This window comes from Orcinus orca, chromosome 2, assembly GCF_937001465.1.
Source record: "Orcinus orca chromosome 2, mOrcOrc1.1, whole genome shotgun sequence".
Lineage (NCBI taxonomy): Eukaryota > Metazoa > Chordata > Mammalia > Artiodactyla > Delphinidae > Orcinus > Orcinus orca.
The window spans coordinates 115,210,595-115,235,278 of record NC_064560.1 but is presented as its reverse complement, the minus strand read 5'-3'; the positions used below and the strand labels follow the sequence as shown (position 1 = coordinate 115,235,278).

General features: G+C 37.5%; 1 protein-coding gene across 6 annotated transcripts in view; it reads right to left on the bottom strand.

Annotated features, from left to right (window-relative positions):
- Nucleotides 1–24,684, bottom strand: part of UBR1 (ubiquitin protein ligase E3 component n-recognin 1) — a 169,562-nt gene that overhangs the window by 66,322 nt on the left and 78,556 nt on the right. For all 6 annotated transcript variants that reach the window (XM_033435659.2, XM_004273939.4, XM_033435660.2 and 3 more), the window contains 10 exons: nucleotides 24,213–24,301; nucleotides 22,558–22,656; nucleotides 21,447–21,604; nucleotides 16,782–16,881; nucleotides 16,110–16,238; nucleotides 11,517–11,697; nucleotides 9,286–9,347; nucleotides 8,673–8,783; nucleotides 7,913–7,978; nucleotides 7,552–7,653 (listed from right to left, as the gene is read on the bottom strand). In XM_033435659.2, the coding sequence (XP_033291550.1) occupies nucleotides 7,552–7,653; nucleotides 7,913–7,978; nucleotides 8,673–8,783; nucleotides 9,286–9,347; nucleotides 11,517–11,697; nucleotides 16,110–16,238; nucleotides 16,782–16,881; nucleotides 21,447–21,604; nucleotides 22,558–22,656; nucleotides 24,213–24,301 (1,097 nt within the window). The remainder of the gene's footprint in view (nucleotides 1–7,551; nucleotides 7,654–7,912; nucleotides 7,979–8,672; nucleotides 8,784–9,285; nucleotides 9,348–11,516; nucleotides 11,698–16,109; nucleotides 16,239–16,781; nucleotides 16,882–21,446; nucleotides 21,605–22,557; nucleotides 22,657–24,212; nucleotides 24,302–24,684) is intronic.

Below are 24,684 nucleotides of genomic sequence, written 5' to 3'. Positions count from 1 at the left end.
TGAGAGGCTTGTCTGCTCACCCGCCGGGGCGGGCAGGGCTGGGAGCTGAGGCTCGGGCTTCGGTTGGAGCACCGGGAGAGGACTGGGGTTGGCGGCATGAACACAGCCTGAAGGGGTTAGTGCACCACGGCTAGCCAGCTAGCCGGGAGGGAGTCCAGGAAAAGGTCTGGAGCTGCCGAAGAGGCAAGAGACTTTTTCTTCCCTCTTTGTTTCCTGGTGCCCGAGGAGAAGGGATTAAGAGCACTGCTTAAAGGAGCTCAGGAGACAGGCGCGAGCCGCGGCTCAAAGCGCGGACCCCAGAGACGGGCAGGAGACGCTAAGGCTGCTGCTGCTGCCAGCAAGAAGCCTGTGTGCGAGCACAGGTTACTATCCACACCCTGCTTCCGGGGAGCCTGTCCAGCCCGCCACTGCCAGGTTCCCGGGATCCAGGGACAACTTCCCCGGGAGAACGCACGGCGAGCCTCAGGCTGGTGCAACGTCACGCCGGCCTCTGCCGCCGCAGGCTCGCCCCGCACTCCGTGCCCCTCTCTCCCCCTGGCCTGAGTGAGCCGGAGACCCCGAATCAGCGGCTCCTTTAACCCCGTCCTGTCTGAGCAAAAAACAGACGCCCTTCTGCGACCTACACGCAGAGGCGGGGCCAAATCCAAAGCTGAGCCCCTGGGAGCTGTGAGAACAAAGAAGAAAAAGGGAAGTCTCTCCCAGCAGCCTCAGAAGCAGCGGATAAAAGCTCCACAATCAACTTGATGTACCCTGCATCTGTGGAATACATGAATAGACTACGAATCATCCCAAATGGAGGAGGTGGACTTTGAGAGCAAGATTTAGGATTTTTTCCCATTTTCCTCTTTTTGTGAGTGTGTATGTGTATGCTTCTCTGTGAGATTTTGTCTGTATAGCTTTGCTTCCACCATTTGTCCTAGGGTTCTATCTGTCCTTTTTTTAAAAAATTGTTTTTTCTTAATAATTATTTTTGATTTTAATAACTTTATTTTATTTTACTTTATCTTCCTTCCTTCCTTCCTTCCTTCCTTCTTTGCCTCCCTCCCTCCCTCCCTCCCTCCTTTAGACAACAAATCATCCCAAATTGAGGAGGTGGACTTTGAGAGCAAGATTTATGATTTTTTACCCTTTTCCTCTTTTTGTGAGTGTGTATGTGTATGCTTCTGTATGAGATTTTGTCTGTATAGCTTTGCTTCCAGCATTTGTCCTAAGGTTCTGTCTGTTTTTTTTCTTAATAATTATTTTTAATTTAATAACTTTATTGTATTTTACTTTATTTTAATTTACTTTTTCTTTCTTGCTTGCTTTTTTCCTTCCTTCCCTCCTTCCTTCCTCCCACCGTCCCTCCCTCCTTCCCTCCCTCCCTCCCTCCTTTCTTTCCTTCCTTCTTTCCTTCTTTTCTTTCTTCCTTCCTTTCTTCCTTCCTTTCTTTCTTTCTTCCTACTTCTACTAATTCTTTCTCTCTACTTTTTCTCCCTTTCATTTTGAGCCATGTGGATGAAAGGCTCTTGGTGCTTCACCCAGGAGTCAGTGCTGTGCCTCTGAGGTGGGAGAGCCAACTTCAGGACACTGGTCAACAAGAGACCTCGCAGCTCCACATAATATCAAACGGCGAAAATCTCCCAGAGATCTCCATCTCAATGCCAGCAGCCAGCGTCACTCAATGACCAGCAAGCTACGGTGCTGGACACCCTATGGCAAACAACTAGCAATACAGGAACACAACCCCACCCATTAGCAGAGAGGCTGCCTAAAATCATAATAAGTCCACAAACACCCCAAAACACACCATAGGTGTGGACCTGCCCACCAGAGAGATAAGATCCAGCCTCACCTACCAGAACACAGGCAGTAGTCCCCTCCACCAGGAAGCCTACACAACCCACTGAACCAACCTTAGCCACTGGGGACAGACACCAAAAACAACGGGAACTACGAACCTGCAGCCTGCAAAAAGGAGACAGTAAGATAAACCAAACACAGTAAGATAAGCAAAATGAGAAGACAGAAAAACATACCACAGATGAAGGAGCAAGATAAAAACCCACCAAACCTAACAAATGAAGAGGAAATAGGCAGTCTACCTGAAAAAGAATTCAGAATAATGATAGTAAAGATGATCCAAAATCTTGGAAATAAAAAAGAGAAAATGCAAGAAACATTTAACAAGGACCTAGAAGAACTAAAGATGAAACAAACAATGATGAACAAAACAATAAATGAAATGAAAAATACTCTAGATGGGATCGATAGCAGAATAACTGAGGCAGAAGAACGGATAGGTGACCTGGAAGATAAAATAGTGGAAATAACTACTGCAGAGCAGAATAAAGAAAAGAGAATGAAAAGAACTGAGGACAGTCTCAGAGACCTCTGGGACAACATTAAACGCACCAACATTCGAATTATAGGGGTTCCAGAAGAAGAAGAGAAAAAGAAAGGGACTGAGAAAATATTTGAAGAGATTATAGTTGAAAACTTCCCTAATATGGGAAAGGAAATAGTTAATCAAGTCCAGGAATCACAGAGAGTCCCATACAGGATAAATCCAAGGAGAAATACGCCAAGACACATATTAATCAAACTGTCAAAAATTAAATACAAAGAAAGCATATTAAAAGCAGCAAGGGAAAAATAACACACAAGGGAATCCCCATAAGGTTAACAGCTGCTCTTTCAGCAGAAACTCTGCAAGCCAGAAGGGACTGGCAGGACATATTTAAAGTGATGAAGAAGAAAAACCTGCAACCAAGATTACTCTACCCAGCAAGGATCTCATTCAGATTTGATGAAGAAATTAAAACCTTTACAGACAAGCAAAAACTGGGGGAGTTCAGCACCACCAAACCAGCTTTACAACAAATGCTAAAGGAACTTCTCTATGCAAGAAACACAAGAGAAGGAAAAGACCTACAATAACTAACCCAAAACAATTAAGAAAATGGGAATAGGAACATACATATCAATAATTACCTTAAATGTAAATGGACTAAATGCTCCCACCAAAAGACACAGATTGGCTAAATGGACACACAAACAAGACCCAGATATATGCTGTCTACAAGAGACCCACTTCAGACCTAGAGACACATACAGACTGAAAGTGAAGGGATGGAAAAAGATATTCCATGCAAATGGAAACCAAAAGAAAGCTGGAGTAGCAATTCTCATATCAGACAAAATAGACTTTAAAATAAAGACTATTAGAAGAGACAAAGAAGGACACTACATAATGATCAAGGGATCGACCCAAGAAGAAGATATAACAATTGTAAATATTTATGCACCCAACATAGGAGCACCTCAATACATAAGGCAAATACTAACAGCCATAAAAGGGGAAATCGACAGTAACACATTCACAGTAGGGGACTTTAACACCCCACTTTCACCAATGGACAGATCATCCAAAATGAAAATAAATAAGGGAACACAAGCTTTAAATGATACATTAAATGATAAATTAAGATGGACTTAATTGATATTTATAGGACACTCCATCCAAAAACAACAGAATACACATTTTTCTCAAGTGTTCATGGAACATTCTCCAGGATAGATCATATCTTGGGTCACAAATCAAGCCTTGGTAAATTTAAGAAAACTGAAATTGTATCAAGTATCTTTTCCGACCACAATGCTATGAGACTAGATGTCAATTACAGAAAAAGATCTGTAAAAAGTACAAACACATGGAGGCTAAACAATACACTACTTAATAACGAAGTGATCACTGAAAAAATCAAAGAGGAAATAAAAAAATACCTAGAAACAAATGACAATGGAGACATGACGACCCAAAACCTATGGGATGCAGCAAAAGCAGTTCTAAGAGGGAAGTTTATAGCAATATAAGCCCACCTTAAGAAACAGGAAACATCTCGAATAAACAACCTAACCTTGCACCTAAAGCAATTAGAGAAAGAAGAACAAAAAAACCCCTAAGTTAGCAGAAGGAAAGATATCATAAAAATCAGATCAGAAATAAATGAAAAAAGATAGCAAACATCAATAAAACTAAAAGCTGGTTCTTTGAGAAGATAAACAAAATAGATATACCATTAGCCAGACTCATCAAGAAAAAAACGGAGAAGACTCAAATCAATAGAATTAGAAATGAAAAAGGAGAAGTAACAACTGACACTGCAGAAATACAAAAGATCATGAGAGATTACTACAAGCAACTCTATGCCAATAAAATGGACAACCTAGAAGAAACGGATCAATTCTTAGAAATGTACAACCTGCCAAGACTGAATCAGGAAGAAATAGAAAATATGAACAGACCAATCACAAGCACTGAAATTGCAACTGTGATTAAAAATCTTCCAACAAACAAAAGCCCAGGACCAGATGGCTTCACAGGCGAATTCTATCAAACATTTGGAGAAGACCTAACACCTATCCTTCTCAAACTCTTCCAAAATATAGCAGAGGGAGGAACACTCCCAAATTCATTCTACGAGGCCACCATCACCTTGATACCAAAACCAGACAAGGATGTCACAAAGAAAGAAAACTACAGGCCAATATCACGGATGAACACAGATGCAGAAATCCTGAACAAAATACTAGCAAACAGAATCCAACAGCTCATTAAAAGGATCATACACCATGATCAAGTGGGGTTTATTCCAGGAATGCAAGGATTCTTCAATATACACAAATCAATCAATGTGATAAACCATATTAACAAATTGAAGGAGAAAAACCATATGATCATCTCAATAGATGCAGAGATAGCTTTTGACAAAATTCAACACCCATATATGATAAAAACCCTGCAGAAAGTAGGCATAGAGGGAACTATCCTCAACATACTAAAGGCCATATATGACAAACCCACAGCCAACATCATCCTCAATGGTGAAAAACTGAAAGCATTTCCACTAAGATCAGGAACAAGACAAGGTTGCCCACTCTCACCAGTCTTATTCAACATAGTTTTGGAAGTTTTAGCCACAGCAATCAGAGAAGAAAAGGAAATAAAAGGAATCCAAATCGGAAAAGAAGAAGTAAAGCTGTCACTGTTTGCAGATGACATGATACTATATATAGAGAATCCTAAAGATGCTACCAGAAAACTACTAGAGCTAATCAATGAATTTGGTAAAGTTGCAGGATACAAAATTAATGCACAGAAATCTCTTGCATTCGTATACACTAATGATGAAAAATCTGAAAGTGAAATCAAGAAAACACTCCCATTTACCATTGCAACAAAAAGAATAAAATATCTAAGAATAAACCTACCTAAGGAGACAAAAGACCTGTATGCAGAAAATTATAAAACACGGTTGAAAGAAATTAAAGATGATACAAACAGATGGAGAGATATACCATGTTCTTGGATTGGAAGAATCAACATTGTGAAAACGACTCTACTACCCAAAGCAATCTACAGATTCAATGCAATCCCTATCAAACTACCACTGGCATTTTTCACAGAACTAGAACAAAAAATTTCACAATTTGTATGGAAACACAAAAGACCCCGAATAGCCAAAGCAATCTTGAGAACGAAAAACGGAGCTGAAGGAATCAGGCTCCCTGACTTCAGACTATACTACAAAGCTACAGTAATCAAAACAGTATGGTAGTGGCACAAAAACAGAAAGATAGATCAATGGAACAGGAGAGAAAGCCCAGAGATAAACCCACGCACATATGGTCACCTTATCTTTGATAAAGGAGGCAGGAATGTACAGTGGAGAAAGGACAGCCTCTTCAATCAGTGGTGCTGGGAAAACTGGACAGCTACATGTAAAAGAATGAAATTAGAACACTCCCTAACACCATACATAAAAATAAACTCAAAATGGATTAAAGACCTAAATGTAAGGCCAGACACTATCAAACTCTTGGAGGAAAACACAGGCAGAACACTCTATGACATAAATCACAGCAAGATTCTTTTTTGACCCACCTCCTAGAGAAATGGAAATAAAATCAAAAATAAACAATTGGGACCTAATGAAACTTCAAAGCTTTTTCACAGCAAAGGAAACCATAAACAAGATGAAAAGACAACCCTCAGAATGGGAGAAAATATTTGCAAATGAAGCAACTGACAAAGGATTAATTTCCAAAATTTACAAGCAGCTCATGCAGCTCAATAACAAAAAAACAAACAACCCAATCCAAAAATGGGCAGAAGACCTATATAGACATTTCTCCAAAGATATACAGACTGCCAACAAACACATGAAAGAATGCTCAACATCATTAACCATTAGAGAAATGCAAATCAAAACTACAATGAGATATCATCTCACACCAGTCAGAATGGCCATCATCAAAAAATCTAGAAACAATAAATGCTGGAGAGGGTGTGGAGAAAAGGGAACACTCTTGCACTGCTGGTGGGAATGTGAATTGGTACAGCCACTATGGAGAACAGTATGGAGGTTCCTTAAAAAACTACAAATAGAACTACCATATGACCCAGCAATCCCACCACTGGGCATATACCCTGAGAAAACCATAATTCAAAAAGAGTCATGTACCAAAATGTTCATTGCAGCTCTATTTACAATAGCCCGGAAATGGAAACAACCTAAGTGTCCATCATCGGATGAATGGATAAAGAAGATGTGGCACATATATACAATGGAATATTACTCAGCCATAAAAAGAAACGAAATTGAGCTATTTGTAATGAGGTGGATAGACCCAGAGTCTGTCACACAGAGTGAAGTAAGTCAGAAAGAGAAAGACAAATACCGTATGCTAATACATATATATGGAATTTAAGAGAAAAAAAATGTCATGAAGAACCTAGGGGTAAGACAGTTATAAAGACACAGACCTACTAGAGAATGGACTTGAGAATATGGGGAGGGGGAAGGGTAAGCTGTGACAAAGCGAGAGAGAGGCATGGACATATATACACTACCAAACGTAAGGTAGATATCTAGTGGGAAGCAGCCGCATAGCACAGGGAGATCAGCTGGGTGCTTTGTGACCGCATGGAGGGGTGGGATAGGGAGGGTGGGAGGGAGGGAGACGCAAGAGGGAAGAGATATGGGAACATGTGTATATGTATAACTGATTCACTTTGTTATAAAGGAGAAACTAACACACAATTAAGCAATTATACCCCAATAAAGATGTTAAAAAAAAAAGCAATTATACCCCAATAAAGATGTTAAAAAAAAAAAAAAAGACACCAAAACTTTAAAAGTGATCATTTCTAGGAGGCAGAGTTTCATGTGAGTTTTCTTCTCCTTTTTGTTAATCTATACACAGTCATCACTCAGTATCTGCAGGGGACTGGTTCTAGGACCCCTGCAGATACCAAAATCCACAGATGCTCAAGTCCCTTATATAAAATGGCTAGTACAGTTGGGATTCTGTATCCATGGATATGGAGGGCCAACTATATTCTAATTTTTATAGAGTAAAAAGAATATATGTGTGTATATGTATGTTTTACGTATGTGCCTGATTTTTGGAGATATACATAAATAAATAAAAATCTTAAATATGATTAAAATTTTTAAAATAATATTTCCTTTGGAATTAATTTACTTATCAGTTTCTGTCACTTACCTGGTCTTTTGTGGATATGGTCTTGTTAAAAGCATCAGCAAGTTCATACCTCTGAAGTACCAGTAATAAGAATTTGTTGGGATCCATTAAAGATGCACCAATCTGTGAAAGAAATCAAGTACCATAGTTCTCATGTATTAAATGGAGAAACACTTTGTCTCTAGTAGGACTGTGAGAAAAAATTATAAGGTAAATCTGCAGAAGATAATGCAGTAGTCCCTTCTGCTTCTATGATACTATATTCATTTCAACAGTGAGAAAAATTTAAGTGAAGTTAACAATAGTTACAGTATCTTCGCTTATTATAAGGAACCTAGGAAGGAAGGTTAACACAAATATCAGAGGTAATTTAAATAGGTACCTGAAGCATAATGATATCTTTATCATACATTTCTTCTCTGCACTTAACATCTTGGTAATAAAACACCTATAAAATAAAAAGGAGAACAGAAGCTAAAAGAATCATTTTATCTCAAACAGAATTCTTAAAATTTTCTCTAAACTAGAAACCCCAAGAACTCCTTTGTGGCAAAAAATAAGCTGTAAATCTACAAATCATTTTAAGGGATTTGTGAGAATGAAGTGAGAAAATACGGCATGAAAATAATTCAGAGTTAAAAATGCTCTATACTAGTTATTACTCTCAACATGCGTAACAAAAGAATTTACTTCCCTTAAGTTTAAAATGCCCACTTCAATAAAGTAAACCAATTTCTATAATCAATCATAACACTATTTTTCTCCCAAGTGGTATCTTTACAAGCCCTGTTTCCCCACCACTTAGGAAAAGCACTTCTCCTTATTTGCTCTACAACAGAGGGAAACAATGCCCTTCCATTAAGACTGGTGGTGGGAAGATTACATGTTCCCAAGTAATCTTCAGAAAAGACGTATATTGGTGGGATGGTTCCTGGTACTACTGGCTTTCACCGAATCTACCCACTTAACAGTATTAAAGGATAAATGTCTATATGGCCACTAGAACTTTCATTTCTGAGTTTATATAAGAGAACACAAAACAAATACTCAGCAAAATCCAGGGACACAAAGTAAAACATATAAAAGAAAAAACAAGCAGAAAATGAACACATTCATAGTGTGAACAACAGGCCTTGCCATACCTGGCTAATGAGAGACAGCCCATTTCTTCGCCACATCTCAGCAACAACCTGGGCAACCAATACCAGACAACGCAAAGGATATTCCACTAGTACCTCTACTTGAAAATCCTCCTGAAACAGAGTGAGATCAATTCCATTATATCCCAGAGGGCTTGGATGTTACGCCACTATACATTGCTCAGTTTTCTCATCTGTAAGACTGAGGGCTTGAACTAGATGACTCCAAGTCCCCATGATTTCAAAATGTTCTTTTTCTTCCCACTCAACCAAGAGGTATTTAGAGGGGACTTCCCTGGTGGTGCAGTGGTTAAGAATCTGCCTGCCAATGCAGGGAACGCGGGTTCGAGCCCCGGTCCGGGAAGATCCCACATGCCGTGGAGCAACTAAGCCCATGCACCTAGAGCCCGTGCTCCACAACAAGAGAAGCCACCGCAATGAGAAGCCCACGCACTGCAATGAAGAGTAGCCCCTGCTCACCACAACTAGAGAAAGCCCACGCGCAGCAACGAAGACCCAACACAGCCATAAATAAATAAATAAATAAATAATTTTTTTTAAAAGAGGTATTTAGAAATAGAATATAAGCAAATCAACATTTAATAGAGTCACTTACAAAAGGCACAAATTCATGCAGTCTTGAAATAGCACCCAGCCTGCTTAAACGCACATGAAGACCTAAAGGTTAAAAAAAAAGAGAGAAAAATGAGAAAGCAATAAACCCAGCTGATTTGTTTCCTAGTTAACTCATCAAGTTTGAAAACTTGTGAGATTTAAACATACGTTTATTGAGTTTAGAAATGACATCTCAGAATGCAAACATTTGATTTCTAATTTTGAAACACAGTTTTACTAACATATTTAAGATCCTACATTGTACAAGGTGTGCTTATAAATTATATAAAAATAATATTCTGCCTCTTAAGAAATTATTCTCCTCTTAGCCAAGCATCAAAAGAAATAAAAACTTATAAACAACACAGTCCTACTGTATAGCACAGGGAACTGTATTCAATATCCTGTGGTAAACCATAATGGTAAAGAATATGAAAAAGAATGTATATATACATATAGCTGAGTCATTTTACTGTACAGCAGAAATTAAACACAACATGTAAATCAACTATACTTCAGTAAAATAAATAAAAACGAATCTTGGTATTTCTTTTTATAAAAATAGAAGTGACATAAAATCATGTCAATTATACCATATACAAAAATTAACTAAAAATGAATCAAAGATCTCAACACAGGAGCTAAAACCATAAAACTCTTAGAAAATAACATAGGGAAAAGGCTTCATAACATTGGATTTGGCCATAATTTCTTGGATATGACACCAAAAGTACAGGCAACCAAAGGGAAAATAAATGAGACTACACCAAGTTAAAAACTTCTGTGCATCAAAGGACACTATAAAGAGAGTGAAAAGGCAACTCACAGAATGGGAGAAAATATCTGCAAACCATATATCTGATAAGCAGTTAATATCCAGAATATACAAAGAACTCCAATAACTCAACAACAAAATCTGATTAAAAAATAGACAAAGGACTTGAACCTTTCTCCAAAGAAGATATACATATGGCCAGTAAGCACAGGAAAAGATGGTCAGTATCACTAATTATTAAGGAAATGCAAATCAAAACCACAAGGAGATACCACTTCACACTCATTAGGATGGCTATTTAAAAAACAAAAAATAACAAGTGTTGATGAGGATGTAAAGAAATTGGAATCCTTGTGCTCTGCTTCTGAGAATGTAAGATGGTGCAGCTGCTATGGAAAACAGTATGGTGGTTCCTCAAAAAATTAAAAAGTAGAATTACCTTATGATCCAGCAATTCCACTTTATGGGTATATACCCCAAGAATTGAAAACAAGCACTCAAGTGCATATTTGGACACCTGTGTTCATGGCAACATTATTCGACAATAGCCAAAAGATGTAAGCAACCCAAGCATCTACTGGAGGATGAATAGATAAACAAAACGTGGTATATACATACTATGGAATATTATTCAACCTTAAAAATGAAGGAAATCTGACATATACTACAACATGGATGAACTCTGAGGACATTATGCTAAGTGAAATAATCCAGTTATAAAAGGATATGAGTATGATTTCACTTATATGAGGTACCTAGAGTAGTCAAGTCATAGAGACAGAAAATCAGAGACTGTAGGGAGCAGGGAATGAGGAGTTATGTTAAATGGGCACAAATGTCAGATTGGGAAGATGGAAAGAATTCTGGATATAGATGGTGGTGATGGCTGTACAACAATGTGAATGTACTTAATGTCACTGAACTATATACTTAAAAAATGATTAAAATGGTAAATTTTATGTTACATATATTTTACCACAATTAAAAATATAATTATGTACACTTATACAAAGTTGTTAAAAGAAAAAGACACTGACACGGTCGGTTTACATAGAAATGCAAATCAAACGATGATTAAAGAAAATCTATGATTTCTTTCTTTTAGTGGTGAAAGGAACAGTGACACAGTGAACACACTGGTGCAATCAGGAAGAGAAGAGGGTGAAAAAACAGCAACAAGATTTTCCTACATTTACATTTGGTTAGGCGATAAATTACCAAGTTAGTCCTTAAGTATATAGTATAAGGATCCATTAGTTGACCAAGATAACAAAAAGCCCAGGTAGCACACTTAGATGTTCTGGTCACAGCTCTTTGAAGGATAGTGACAGCTTTTAACTGCAGTATCTGATCCGAGTATGTCTGTGCATACTGAGAACAAAAATAGTACTGATTCTAATATGAATATCTAGAAAACAAAGCTAATAGAAACATGCAAAAACCAAATAAACACTCACCAGCAAGAGTCCTAGAGATTGGCAGATGTATGCTTACAAGATCTTCAGATACTCTGTAGGATTTAGTTTCCAAAGTATGACCACACAATTGTACTACTGTTTTGCTACTAGATTTGAAACTTGTACTGCACCTCATCACAGCTTTATGACATTCTTTATAAGCCACCAGTAAGAGTTCCTCCTAAAAGGAAAATAAAAATGCAAATAAATTGACAAGTTATCTACTTTATTACATCATTCAGTATACATTTACTAAATACAAGCACAAAATTGTTTGACGTGTTACTAGAGCTACATCAACAGGATCTGCAAACCTGTAGGAAATATTATGACAGTCAGACAGACACACATACACACACAATCAAAGTAAAAAATTGTAAGCCACATAAATGGTATAAACTAATAACCTTAATAGGGCAAAAAAAAAAAAAAGAATCACAAACAACTGGGAATACTTGTTTGCAAAAGTAGCTTTTGAGGGGCTTCCCTGGTGGCACAGTGGTTAAGAATCCACCTGCCAATGCAGGGGACACAGGTTCAAGCCCTCGTGCAGGAAGATCCCACATGCCATGGAGCAACTAAGCCCGTGTGCCACATACTGAGGCTGTGCTCTAGAGCCCACAAGCCACAACTACTGAGCCCACGTGCCACAACTGCTGAAGCCCACGTGCCTAGAGCCTGTGCTCTGCAACAAGACAAGCCACTGCAATGAGAAGCCCACGCACTGCAACAAAGAGTAGCCACCACTCGCCGGAACTAGAGAAAGCCCGCGTGCAGCAACAAAGACCCAACATAGCCAAAAATAAATAAATAAATAAATTTTTAAAAAAGCTTTTGAGTGGGGTTTGAAAGAATATGCAGAATTTAAGTATGGCGGGAAGATGGAGAGATGGTAGCACTGTAAGCAGAGATACAGAATAAACAAAGAGAAATAAGGGGAAGTAATAACTCCTGTTCGGGCAATGGAAAGGAATAAAAACTAGATAAATCAAAGGGTTTATGGACAGAATTAATGAGCAATTAAACTGGAAATACGCCTTGCGTTGCCATGTAAAGCTGAATATACTGATACTGTCTGAAGTGTAATAATGTAGTCAACATATTGCTTCAAGAAGGATTAGTGGGTATCACTGAAGGTAACAGATTGGAGACAGTAGTGTTAGGAGACAAGGAAACCAATAGAAAGTTTATTACTAAGTTAAGTGTAAGGTGATAAGGGACTCAAACTAGGGTGGGGGCAGTCAGGGCAAAAAAGAATAAACCCATAGGAAATAAGTTAAGATTATAAAATAAATTTAGGATAAGGAAGACTCAAATCTGGGTGAGTATGGCAGGGAAATGAGTCAAAGGTCACTTTTTAAGAGTATTTCTCACTGATTGTATCTTAAAAAAAGGAATTCTATAGTTAAATAAATTTTGGGAATATCTCTCTTAGAAATGAGCACATTAATTTTTTTTCTTTAAATAAATTTATTTAGTTAGTTAGTTAGTTTTTGCTGTGTTGGTTCTTCGTTGCTGCGTGAGGGCTTTCTCTAGCTGCGGTGAGCGGGGGCTACTCTTCATTGACGTGCGCAGGCTTCTCATTGCAGTGGCTTATCTTGTTGCAGAGCATGGGCTCTAGGCACATGGGCTTCAGTAGTTGCAGCACGCAGGCTCAGTAGTTGTGGCACACGGGCTTAGTTCTCCATGGCATGTGGGATCTTCCCAGACCAGGGCTTGAACCCGTGTCCCCTGCACTGGCAGGTGGATTCTTAACCACTGAGCCACCAGGGAAGTCCTGAGAACACTGATTGATCAAAGGGTTTGAGAAGTTCAGTGGCTTAAAAAATCATGTTTGATTTTGTTCAACCTAGCATTTCCCGATCTTACATGAACATAAAACTTTCTCCCCCCATCAAAATCTGTTAACATCTAACACACAGAACACAGTGGCTCTCAGATTTCCTGTATGGATGAACGTATGAATCATGGTGTCATGAACAGAATAAGGGAGTCAAGAAGAAAAAATGCAAGCTGGAAGTAGAATGAAATGATGACAAATCAATTTAATATACTCTGAGTTTGAAATGCAAATGTAAGATCCAAGCAGTAATGTGTAGCACACAAACAGAAGTGATTCTATAGTTTGGGAAAGTTATCTTACGAAGTTTTAATTGGGGTGGTAGAAATAAAAGATCTGTAAGAAAAAGAAAACATTGGGGAATGTCTTATTTAGTAGGCAGAAGGAAGTGAGGGGAAAAAAGGCAATCATTGATTGAAAATGGGTAATCAACAAGAGAAATATTAGGATAAGTTTGTGAAAGTCAGAGGGAAGGAGTTTCTAAATGATGAAGGTTCTCAAAAGAATACAATGTTACAGACATTTAAGGAAGATGGGGGACTTAGAAAAGACCTCTGAATTTGGTTACTGAATAGATCCTTTGAAAGTTTTTCAAAAAGCAGCTCCTATCAATTGGTAAGGGCAGAAACCTGGCTCTAAAGAAGTTTTAGAAGCTAAAGAGTGGCGACAGTAAATGTAGATGACTTCAGGAGGTTTTGCAGATGTCAACATGAACACCACACTCTTTGACCTCGTCTCCAACAATTAAGCATGCCCTTCATAGAGACGAAGGGAGCCAAAAAATATGTGCTGTGGTAGTTGCTGGACAATATTTCCTGTCCTTATTGTTCTATACAGCTGCTGTGCTAGATTAAAGTCTATTGTGTCTGTGAGCATGACCGCCACTCTGAACCCATGACCAATGGCTGGTGGTGGAGCAGATGAGGAAAAGAGAGAGATAAAATACAGTTCATGAGGTAGCAATGACAAGTAAGGGGGCTTTTATTCTCATTGTTCTTAAGAATAGGAGAGTCCTGTGTGTTTACAGGCAGATGAATGAAAGAGTGGGAAATACCAGAGGAGATAACTGAGGAAGCAAACTCCAGGAAGAAGAAATATAGGTTGGGACCAAGAGCCTAGGTAGAGACATCACTTTTAGAAAGAGGAAAATGAAAGAGACCAATAGTGAAGATATATATAGAAACTCAGTGAATTGACTATAGTGAGATGTACAGAGAAACTGGAGAAGATGAAAGAATTTGACTTAGATAATGTTAATTTTCTCAGAACAGAAATAAATGAGGTCATCTTCTCCAAAGGGAGTCTGGAGTAGGATTACGTGTTTAAAGAGCATTATGGTCTAAAATCATTGCTTAAGGAGGGGACTCTGCTGGAGTTCCAGTGGTTAAGAATCAGCCTTCCAATGCAGGGGACATGGGTTCAATCCCTGGTTGGTGAACTAAGATCCCACATACCATGGGGCAACTAAGCCCGCACGCCGCAACTACTGAGCATGCAGGCCACAACTAGAGAAGACCACACACTGCAAAGAGGAGGACGCATGCCACAGCAGAGGATCCCACATGCCACAACGAAGATCCCATGTGCCGCAACTAAAACCCAACGCAGCCAAAAATAAAATAAATACTTTTTAAAACAAATAAAATAAAATTATTGCTTAAGGAAAAACATTAGTTCTATATTTTAAAATTAATTTTCTTGGACTTCCCTGGTGGCACAGTCGTTAAAAATCTGCCTGCTAGGAGCTTCCCTGGTGGCGCAGTGGTTGAGAGTCTGCCTGCCAATGCAGGGAACATGGGTTCGAGCCTTGGTCTGGGAAGATCCCACATGCCGCGGAGCAACTGGGCCCGTGAGCCACAACTACTGAGCCTGCGCGTCTGGAGCCTGTCCTCTGCAACAAGAGAGGCTGCGACAGTGAGAGGCCCGCGCACAGCGATGAAGAGTGGTCCCCGCTCGCCGCAACTAGAGAAAGCCCTCGCACAGAAACGAAGACCCAACACAGCCAAAAATAAATAAATGAATTTATTTAAAAAAAGAATCTGCCTGCCAATGAAGGGGACATGGGTTCGAGCCCTGCTCCAGGAAGATCTCACATGCTGTGGTGCAACTAAGCCCAAGCGCCACAACTACTGAGCCTGAGCTCTAGACCCTGAGAGCCACAACTACTGAGCCTGCATGCCACAACTACTGAAGCCCACGCGCCTAGAGCCTGTGCTCTGCAACAAGAGAAGCCACTGCAATGAGAAGCCCGCACACTGCAATGAAGAGTAGCCCCCGCTCGCCGCAACTAGAGAAAGCCTGTACACAGCAACGAAGACCCAACGCAGCCAAAAATAAATTAATTAAAAAATAAATAACTAAAATTAATTTTCTTAATGGTTTAACTCATATAACAAGGCTCTTGATTGAATTAATATCTACACCCCTCCACTGTTGGAATATTTAAAAGTCTAGTCCTAATTTTATTATTAATATTCATGTCCAAGGAAATAAATTTATCAATAAATAATTTAATTGATTAGTGTGTGCTGTATTTTTTAAACTCCACTATTCCCAAAGGTAAATGGAATGCCATGGAGCACATTTTCTAATTAAGTGTAAAAAACTACAAATTTAATAAGATAATTCAAACATATAAGAAACTATTTAAGCAATAAAACTTTACATCAAGGAAGTTGCAACATAAAACTATACTATTAATAACAATCAGAACACTTAAAAAGGCACGGATCCTTCTAACAAATTTTACTTACATCACAAGCGCACCACTCTTGGAACATTAGTAAAATGTTCTTCAATTGCATCTGTATAGCAATGGCAGCCTCCCAGTCAGGATCCACTTCTATGTGTTGCCCAACCTGTCTTCTGATTTCTTCCATTCCCTACAAGAAAAGAGTGGTTAACATATACATATGGGCCCTCTTTCTTTGCTCTTCCACTGGCAAAATATAAAATCATCAGGATTTATATTCATGTATGTGTAGTTTTTTAACATAGCTGTTACACTAGGTCAGAACGCACGGGTTCAAATCATAACTCTGTCACTTTTCTAGCTGTATGACCCTGGTCAAATTATTTCTAAGCTATGATTCCCTTATAGGTAAAAGGGGGATAATAATAGTAACTACCTCATAAGATTGCTATGAAGCTCAAAAGAAAGAATGCATGAAAGTGCTTACTACAGTTATCACATGGTAAGCATAAATAAACATTAATAGTAACAACTGCAGTTAACTAAGCTATTCAGAAAGATCTATTAAAGCAGAATCAGTGAGGCAGTGTTTAAATTTTACTTCTATTTTGCTAGATTTATCCTTTCTCAAATAAAAAACATAATTTGCTCAAAACAAAACAAAACATTAAAGATTGGGGTTAAATTTTTTTAAATAAATTTATCTTACTGATGTACAGAAGAACTATCATACCTGCATACAGGTAAGAATCTTCAAAAAAGATCTAAAGCCTTCAAGGAACTGCATTCTTAATCTTTCCGTCCACACTGCAGGCTTGCTGATCAGGATATACCTATCATTTCAAGAGACAAAGAAACATTTCACTTTCCTATTTTGGGATAATTTTAAGGTTCTCAGGGCTATAGATAATGTTGATTCATCAAAATTATGAATTCTAATTTCTTATAACTCTAGGCAGTGCTAGAATTACACCAGCAAAATGTGAATGCTCTACCTATGAGAGGCAGATGTCAAAGCTAAGCCTGACTTCTCCACTCAAAAGTTAGTCTGATTAAGTGAATCTAGCCTGTCACAGCTGGACAACCACAGTACAAATTTTCTAGAACTGTTCATACCCTTCACCCAAAGGACCAGTTGAAATCCCTTCAGCCTCAAAATGCATGTCAAAACTACATGTGCCTGATGTATGCTGGTTGTGCAAACTATTTCAGAATATTTTGTAAGTTATAAAATATTTTTGTGCATTAAAATGACACACATTTTCCCCTAAAGCATGCAGTCATGAGAATTATAGTAGTTTGGCCTGAGGATTCAATACCTTTGTTACTGCTGCTCAGTATGTAATGACTAAAGATTTGTACAACTTTGTGTGACTATTCTGCACTGGTTCCCAGAGCCATTCGTTCCTGCTACCTGATTTCAGTACCATAGATATACTACTGCTGGTGGGTCAGGAAATTTGGAACAGACTTCCTACCTCCAGGCTTTCTTCGCCCAGAACCCAGAAGAAGGATATAAGCACCTATGTCATCGTGGCTTACATATCAGAATGTATTTGTTTCATAAGATAAACAGACCCATTTTAGCCTATAATTTACAAGACCAATACTTCTTTTGGCTGTAAAGACAATGGCTGTTTTCATATCCAGTGGGAACATGGTTTATCACAAAATAACTTCTCAGGAAGGAATCATTAACAATTGTTAAAAATTATTTTGCACTCAGTCAACCCAAATCAATTCCTATTACACACCAGGTATCAGGAACATAAACATGAACCAGACACCCTACCCTTGAGGTTCAAAGTGCAGATGGGAAAACAGATATGTATACTGGACACTGTAATCCAATGTTAAGTTCCCAAAAAAAGGGCACAAAGGAAGTAATGCTGAACATAAAAGACATGGCAAAAAGATGGAGGAAAAATTAGTTTTATTCATAAAGATAGTAAGGATTGTGGTTTAATTTTCCCTTTCTTTAAATATCCATTAATATGTTGAAAGTTAAAATACAATCATCAGGGGCTTCCCTGGTGGCGCAGTGGATGAGTGTCCACCTGCTGATACAGGGGACATGGGTTCGTGCCCCGGTCCGGGAGGATCCCACATGCCGCGGAGCGGCTGGGCCCGTGAGCCATGGCCACTGAGCCTGCGCTCCGCAACGGGAGGGGCCACAACAGTGAGAGGCCCGCGTACCGCAAAAAAAAAAACAAAAGAAAAACAATCATCAGGACTTTATCAAAGAAATAACTTTGAAATACACTAATTACATTCTAAATCTTCCTTTTAAAGTAAAAAAGACTAAAGTTTAAACTCTACCACAATGAACAAATGGCATCAAAGTCTGGCTGTTTTCTAGAGCACTGCTACTCAAAAGGTTGGTTCACAAACTAGAAGCATGAGCATCAACTGAATCTTTAGAAATGCAGAATCCACTGAGTAATAATCTGCATTTTAACAAGCTCCCATAAAGATTTGCATTCATATTAATATTTGAGAAGCACTGATCTAGAGAAGAAAATTTACATTTCTAGTTTCACATAGTTCATGCCTGACCCCTGTAGGAGACCTAGGAAGTAAAGAAGATGTAAGAGATAGGAAGAAAGGAAAGAGTAAGGAAGGAAAGGAAAAGAAAAGCAGTCTGCAGATAAAAATAGGTGGTAAAAGCACTGGAAGGAGAGGGTGGGACAGAGTAGGAGAGGAAGAGGGTGACTTGCATTGAGAATATGCTATACTTTTCAGAAAAAGGAAGGAACAAGTTAGAGTAATAAAAGGACAATATTCACTTAACAGAACCAAGGTTCAACTGCATCTCTTTTCTAAGTTTCATTTCCATAATATCCCAACAGATACCTTCCATAGAGTGAGTGACAAATGAAACTAAATTAATACAGGTGTATTTATTTAGAATGAGAGAGGTAATAATCCCTTCCTTCTACTACACAGACCTCAGAGTACTGTGTTCATTTCTTGGCATATACCTTAAGTGGTACACAGTCAACTAAAACAGCTTCAGTAGCGAAGGACAATAATGTAGAAGGAATTTTAAATATGAAATGGGTATATTTAAAGAAAATGATGCAACTTAACATAAAAAAGAGTTGTCAGATATGCCTGCTGTCTTCAAATACGTCAAGTTAAATGAGCACTGAGTTGCTCTGAATGGTCAAAGGGTGAGCTAGAGCCACATAATGAAAGCTATAAAGACAGATTTCAATATAAAATAAACTTTCTAAAAGTTGGAAGGGGCTACTCAAGGGTTAGAATGCACTGCTTTGAGAGAGTGAAAATTTCCTGAGGCAGGCTGAACAGAGCTTCTGCTAGGGCCAATAAACTTATTTCATGCTGAGGTACAGTCAGATAAGTAGTATATAAAGTGAGACTATGAAGAGCTACAAATTCTGGAAGAATCTGTACTTTATTCTAGAAACAGTTAAAAGGCATTAAGTATTTGTGGTTATTTCTAACTGATTTAAAAATAAGCAGGGCTTCAGGAAGAAGTGGTGAATGAGTAAGTATATGGGGAAATAATAAGAATGACTACAAAATTTCTACAATGAGAGACTGAGAAATGGGGTTCAGTTATTATTTGTTATGTATATCTGATTGGTGCTTTAGGCCAGGTTTCAGAGAAGGCTTTGTTGTTGTTTATGTAGTCTGTGAAGCTACATAATGTAGTGAAAGGAACATGAGTATTACAGATAAATAGCGTTAGGCTCAAATCCAAATTCTGCAACTTACTAGTTTTGTGACCTTAGGCAAATAATTATAATCTACAAATAAAGATATCACCTACCTTATGAGAATGTTGCAAGAATAAAATGAAGTAAAATAAGTAAAGCTTCTTAGCACATAGCAGTTACTAATAAATAACACAGGACCCTTGTGAGAGTGAATTACACGAGAAGTCTAACACAATATCTGCTAATCAGGTCCTCAAAAGACATTAATTTTCCCTTCTCCTTGTCATTAGAGATATCTCTACTTATGTAAGGATGTAGGAGAGCAGTTGTGAGCATCAGATGAGTGGGAAAACTTTAAAATTACCTTCCCAACCAGGGACCCTAAAGTTTTACCATAGGGGTAAGTATCTAGGGATGCATTAACTCTAAATTATTTACCACAGAGAATAATTATAGTCAGAGATCCACAAAATAAAATAAGACAAAACAATGATGTGATTATGCACTTCTCTGGATAGAAAAATAACTGTTATAAGAATACTTCAGAGTAATGAGAACCACAGAAAGAGATTTTTCCTATACAGTAGACCAAAGGAATGATAAATACACTGATTTAACACTAAACTTTAAGTACTGCCATTTGGAGTTTTTGTATATTTTTTGTTTGTTTTGCATATTATAAATTATGCATAATTTGTGAATCACACTGGCTAAATGGCAATTCACTACTGAACTCATCACCATCTCAACTTGTACTGAAGATATGATAACATAACGATTTACTGAACTTTAAAGAAAGAATTACATGTCATAATCATGTTTAGAAATTGCAGAATTTGAAAGGGTCTGAAAACATTTTTCTGAGTAATATCAAGGATCCAATGCATAGTTCCAGAAATCTGTCAAATGTATTTTTCTAACTAGAGTAAACTATTTCTAGGTTGGTTTAGAAACTTGTTTCCAGCTCTCTATACTTTACATGGTCACTAGAAGAAGTGGACAAAATTAGAATGATTTTATTCACGTAGGGACTAGAATAAGTAATCATATATATCTTAGAGCTCTTTTTTTAATAGTGAACTAAATGAAACATATTTTGTCTTAATATATTCTTAAAATAATTAAGTTTATGATTTATTGAATACTTTATACAGCATAATCCTTATAGTAGTCACCATCTATTTCTAAAAAAATTAGAAATTTATTTCCTTTTAGGTCCAATGATCCCAAATGTGACCTATCATATGATTCCAACTTTACTTTAAAAGGAAACTCCATTTCTTCAGGGAGAAAAACTTAAGAAACCCCTGATGAATACTTGGTCATATGTATGAAAAAGGAGTTAAAAAAATTCACATCAACAAGATCATCTGAAACTAAGCACAAAGAGACTATGCAAGAGGGGCAGAACCAAAATACATGAGTGGAAGTGAGTGGAAGGCATGGTGACCATGATGGAGATTCATGTGGTGACCCCAAGAGACCCTAAGTTCCTGTGAGAGGCCCTTCCTCAGTACCTTCTTTATTGACCTGATTTTAACTCTATTAGAAGCCTTCACTTAAAACATTTATTGACATCACAGTAACAGTTCTTTGTCCTTGCCATCATTATAAAGATTCCAAGATAACCAAAAGGATCAGATGTTTATATATAGGACAGAATAAACACAACTGTGTTTAACAGGTACCCTCACCTTTTTACTCGAACAACTTACTTTAGATCACATATTACTGCATATACTCTTCCCAATTTGTCCTGGCTATAACCCTGGAAGTTGAATTTATTGTTCCTATCCAAGTACTCAGGCAAAACTTCCAGCAGAGTTTCAGTGATGACAGAGATAACATTTTGCTCTTCAATAAGATGTCGAGCCTGCAGAACATGTGAAGAATATTGTCTTTAGTATTAACTCATTATAGTATGGACTTTACTTATTTATTCATTTGGTTGGTAAATCATTTTGAATAAATGTTTGTTGAGCATCAAACATATTCCTTAGTCTCACAGGATAGCAATTTCTGAGAAATTATTTTCTAAAAGTAAAAATTCCCTACTCCTCAGCAACTAGAAAACACCTATCTGAACACCCCAAGCCCATTACACAGGTTACACAGTATCTGTGTAACATTCATTTACATGAATGTTTACCACTGTTAATCACACAGTGAGCAAAGCAGAACAAACAGATATACTTCAGGCTTCTGTCATATATATTTTCTATTCTGACATCTCCCCCTTAATCGCAATCCAATTTCTCTTCCCCATTCTTTTCTCTGGCCTTTGAAAAGAGAAAGTAGGAACTTTCCAGAAGAAACAGGAAAAGTAGCAGGATAAAAAGGAAGCAGAATCCTCCACCCTCCTCCTCCCAGGCCTATGCAGCTCCATCTCATGCAAATGCTCAACAGTTATACTCTCCTCCTGTTTTGTTTTGTCTTACTCTATTCCCCCACCCTAACAATGATTTAAAAAAAAAAAAACCTAAAGAACAAGAGAATAGCACACAAAAAAATTTTTGGTATTAAAAAGGCACTGTTCCTAAGTTACTCTAGACACTGAGAAACCATCCCTAGGTTTCACCTGCAGGAATAAGCACTTTTGGACCAAGGTAGTGCCATCACTCCCACTCCACAAATTACCTAGCCCTTGGGTATCATTAAAGCATTTTCACGTGCAGATACCACTGAAGCATTATTCAATTTTCCACGTGTAATTAGACCAGCATAGTGACTCAGAAATTGTTTTAATTCAATTCAACACTAACTAAAATTCTTAAATAATAAAATAAATATTACTTAGAAAGGTTGCCAAGACTAATTAATACATACCAAAGTAGGAACAGTAAACATCTGAACTGAGAGTGCAGTTATAGAGATACTTCTGTCATGATCATCACTGATATAGTCTTTCTGTAGCTGCTTATAATACTGGAAGATAAAACAATAAGTGGAGAAGCAATTATAAATAAGTACTGAAAACTTTTAAAATCCCAATTTTAACAGCTGCTATATTTGTTCCTATGTATAAGATGGCAAGTATTATAACTCCTATTTATTAAGGGGAGATACTATGGTCAACAAAAATTTACTAGAAAGAGAATAACAAAAGACCGAATATGAATTCAGCTACCCAAACTAGCATAGTTGGATACTGAGAACTATTTTTAAAAAACACAACAAACACACACACACACACACACACACACACACGTAAAAATCACAGAGGACTGTAAAGGTGTAGTATATACTTTCTCAAACAGAATCTGGGGCAATTTTTAGCAGATTTTACCCCAATGGAATAGGGCAGGGACTATATTGAAAGTATTTAAAAGCTGATATGACCCAGAAAACCAACCATCAGATTCAACCCAGCCTTAAACAGAATGGATGCTGGCTGTACATAACTTCTTATACATACTGGTGCATACCAGCTGAAAATCAATCCTGATATCTTGGGAGAACAAAAATAATAATACATCCAGTCATGCATCAAGCATCTATTATATGTAAGCACAGTGTTAGATCCCTGACCTACATATTTAATTTCAACCATTAGAATTCATACAAAGTTTAAGAGGTAACCATGGTATACAGAAAAACATCATATAAGGAGGGAGAACTGCTGTTGTATAAGGAAAAAACTTCATTTCAGATCACAGATATGGTCCAATATTCTATCTCTAATGAGTTTTAGAAGAATAGAGTTGATAATTTGAGTTGTCATCACCTTTAAAGAAACCAAATGTCTTAGTTGCTTTTAACAATCTACTTATAAAATCCAGGAAGTGCAGGTATCTTATCCCATAGTATCATTTGCCTATGACAATCATTATTTAACTCTCTGCTTCCAATTCCATCCTGGGTCTACCTCTGTCCTAAGTTTTACAGAATTTCCTGCCACTCAAAATCAGAGTAAACTAACAAGTATTTACTGGATACCTCTGTATAAGGCAAAGCAGAAGGTTAAAGAAGTACATGTTCTAACTAGTCTAACTTGAGAGAGAGAGAGACAAAAAATATAACAATATAAGGGATATACAATAGATCAATAAAACAATATTAAAAAGCTGTAAGATTTATCTTTATATTCTAGCCTCAAATAGTTAAGTATAACTCTTGCCCATCAGATATCTGCCTCCTTTTAGCATGTATATCTGTTCCTTTTCCCTGCTATGCCTTTCAGCTAGTCACTGCTCTTGTTATAATTTTACTAACAAATGATTAGAAAAGATAAATGTATTCATGAATGTGATAACTTCCTACTGCTTTTTCTAGGCAAACAATAGGTCATTTTCCACCTATCTCCTCTCTCAGACTACTGTTTCCATACTACCAAACGTGAAAATAAATGAACTTTTTGACAGAGAAATGAACTATAAAATTAAATTCTTGCTTCATAATTATCCCCTTTGTTTCCATTATTTCACTTACAAAAATGGTTTTCTATTTCTATTTATTGATATCTATTTATAAAGAGCAATTACCTTCACAAATTCCATAGCAAAGAATTTTTTGTATTCCATCTCCATAAAAAAACTGCTGAAGATCAATTCGTGAAGGATCTTACGGGCACCTATACATCATTTTTTAGGGAGGTGGGAGGAGTATCACCAAGGCAAAAAAAACATTCCAGCTATTAGTAGTGGCAGAATATTATAAAAATATTTCACATGCTAATAGATCTCAAGGACTCAAATGTTAGTGGCATTTATTGCATTAATATTTAATAGCTAGAATTTAAAATACATACATGTAATGCCTTTCCCCTCTTTTTCTGTACCCCTCTCACTCCTGTACCTTACTTCATCCTACTTCTCCCACCTTTCTCCATTCCTTTTCATTCTGTTTCACTAAAGACTACTCTTACTCTGTACTTTCCCTTCTCCATCCCCTTTAACCTTTCTCTCACCTTTTACTTTTGGTTCTTCATTTAAATTTTAAAAATGAAAATTAACA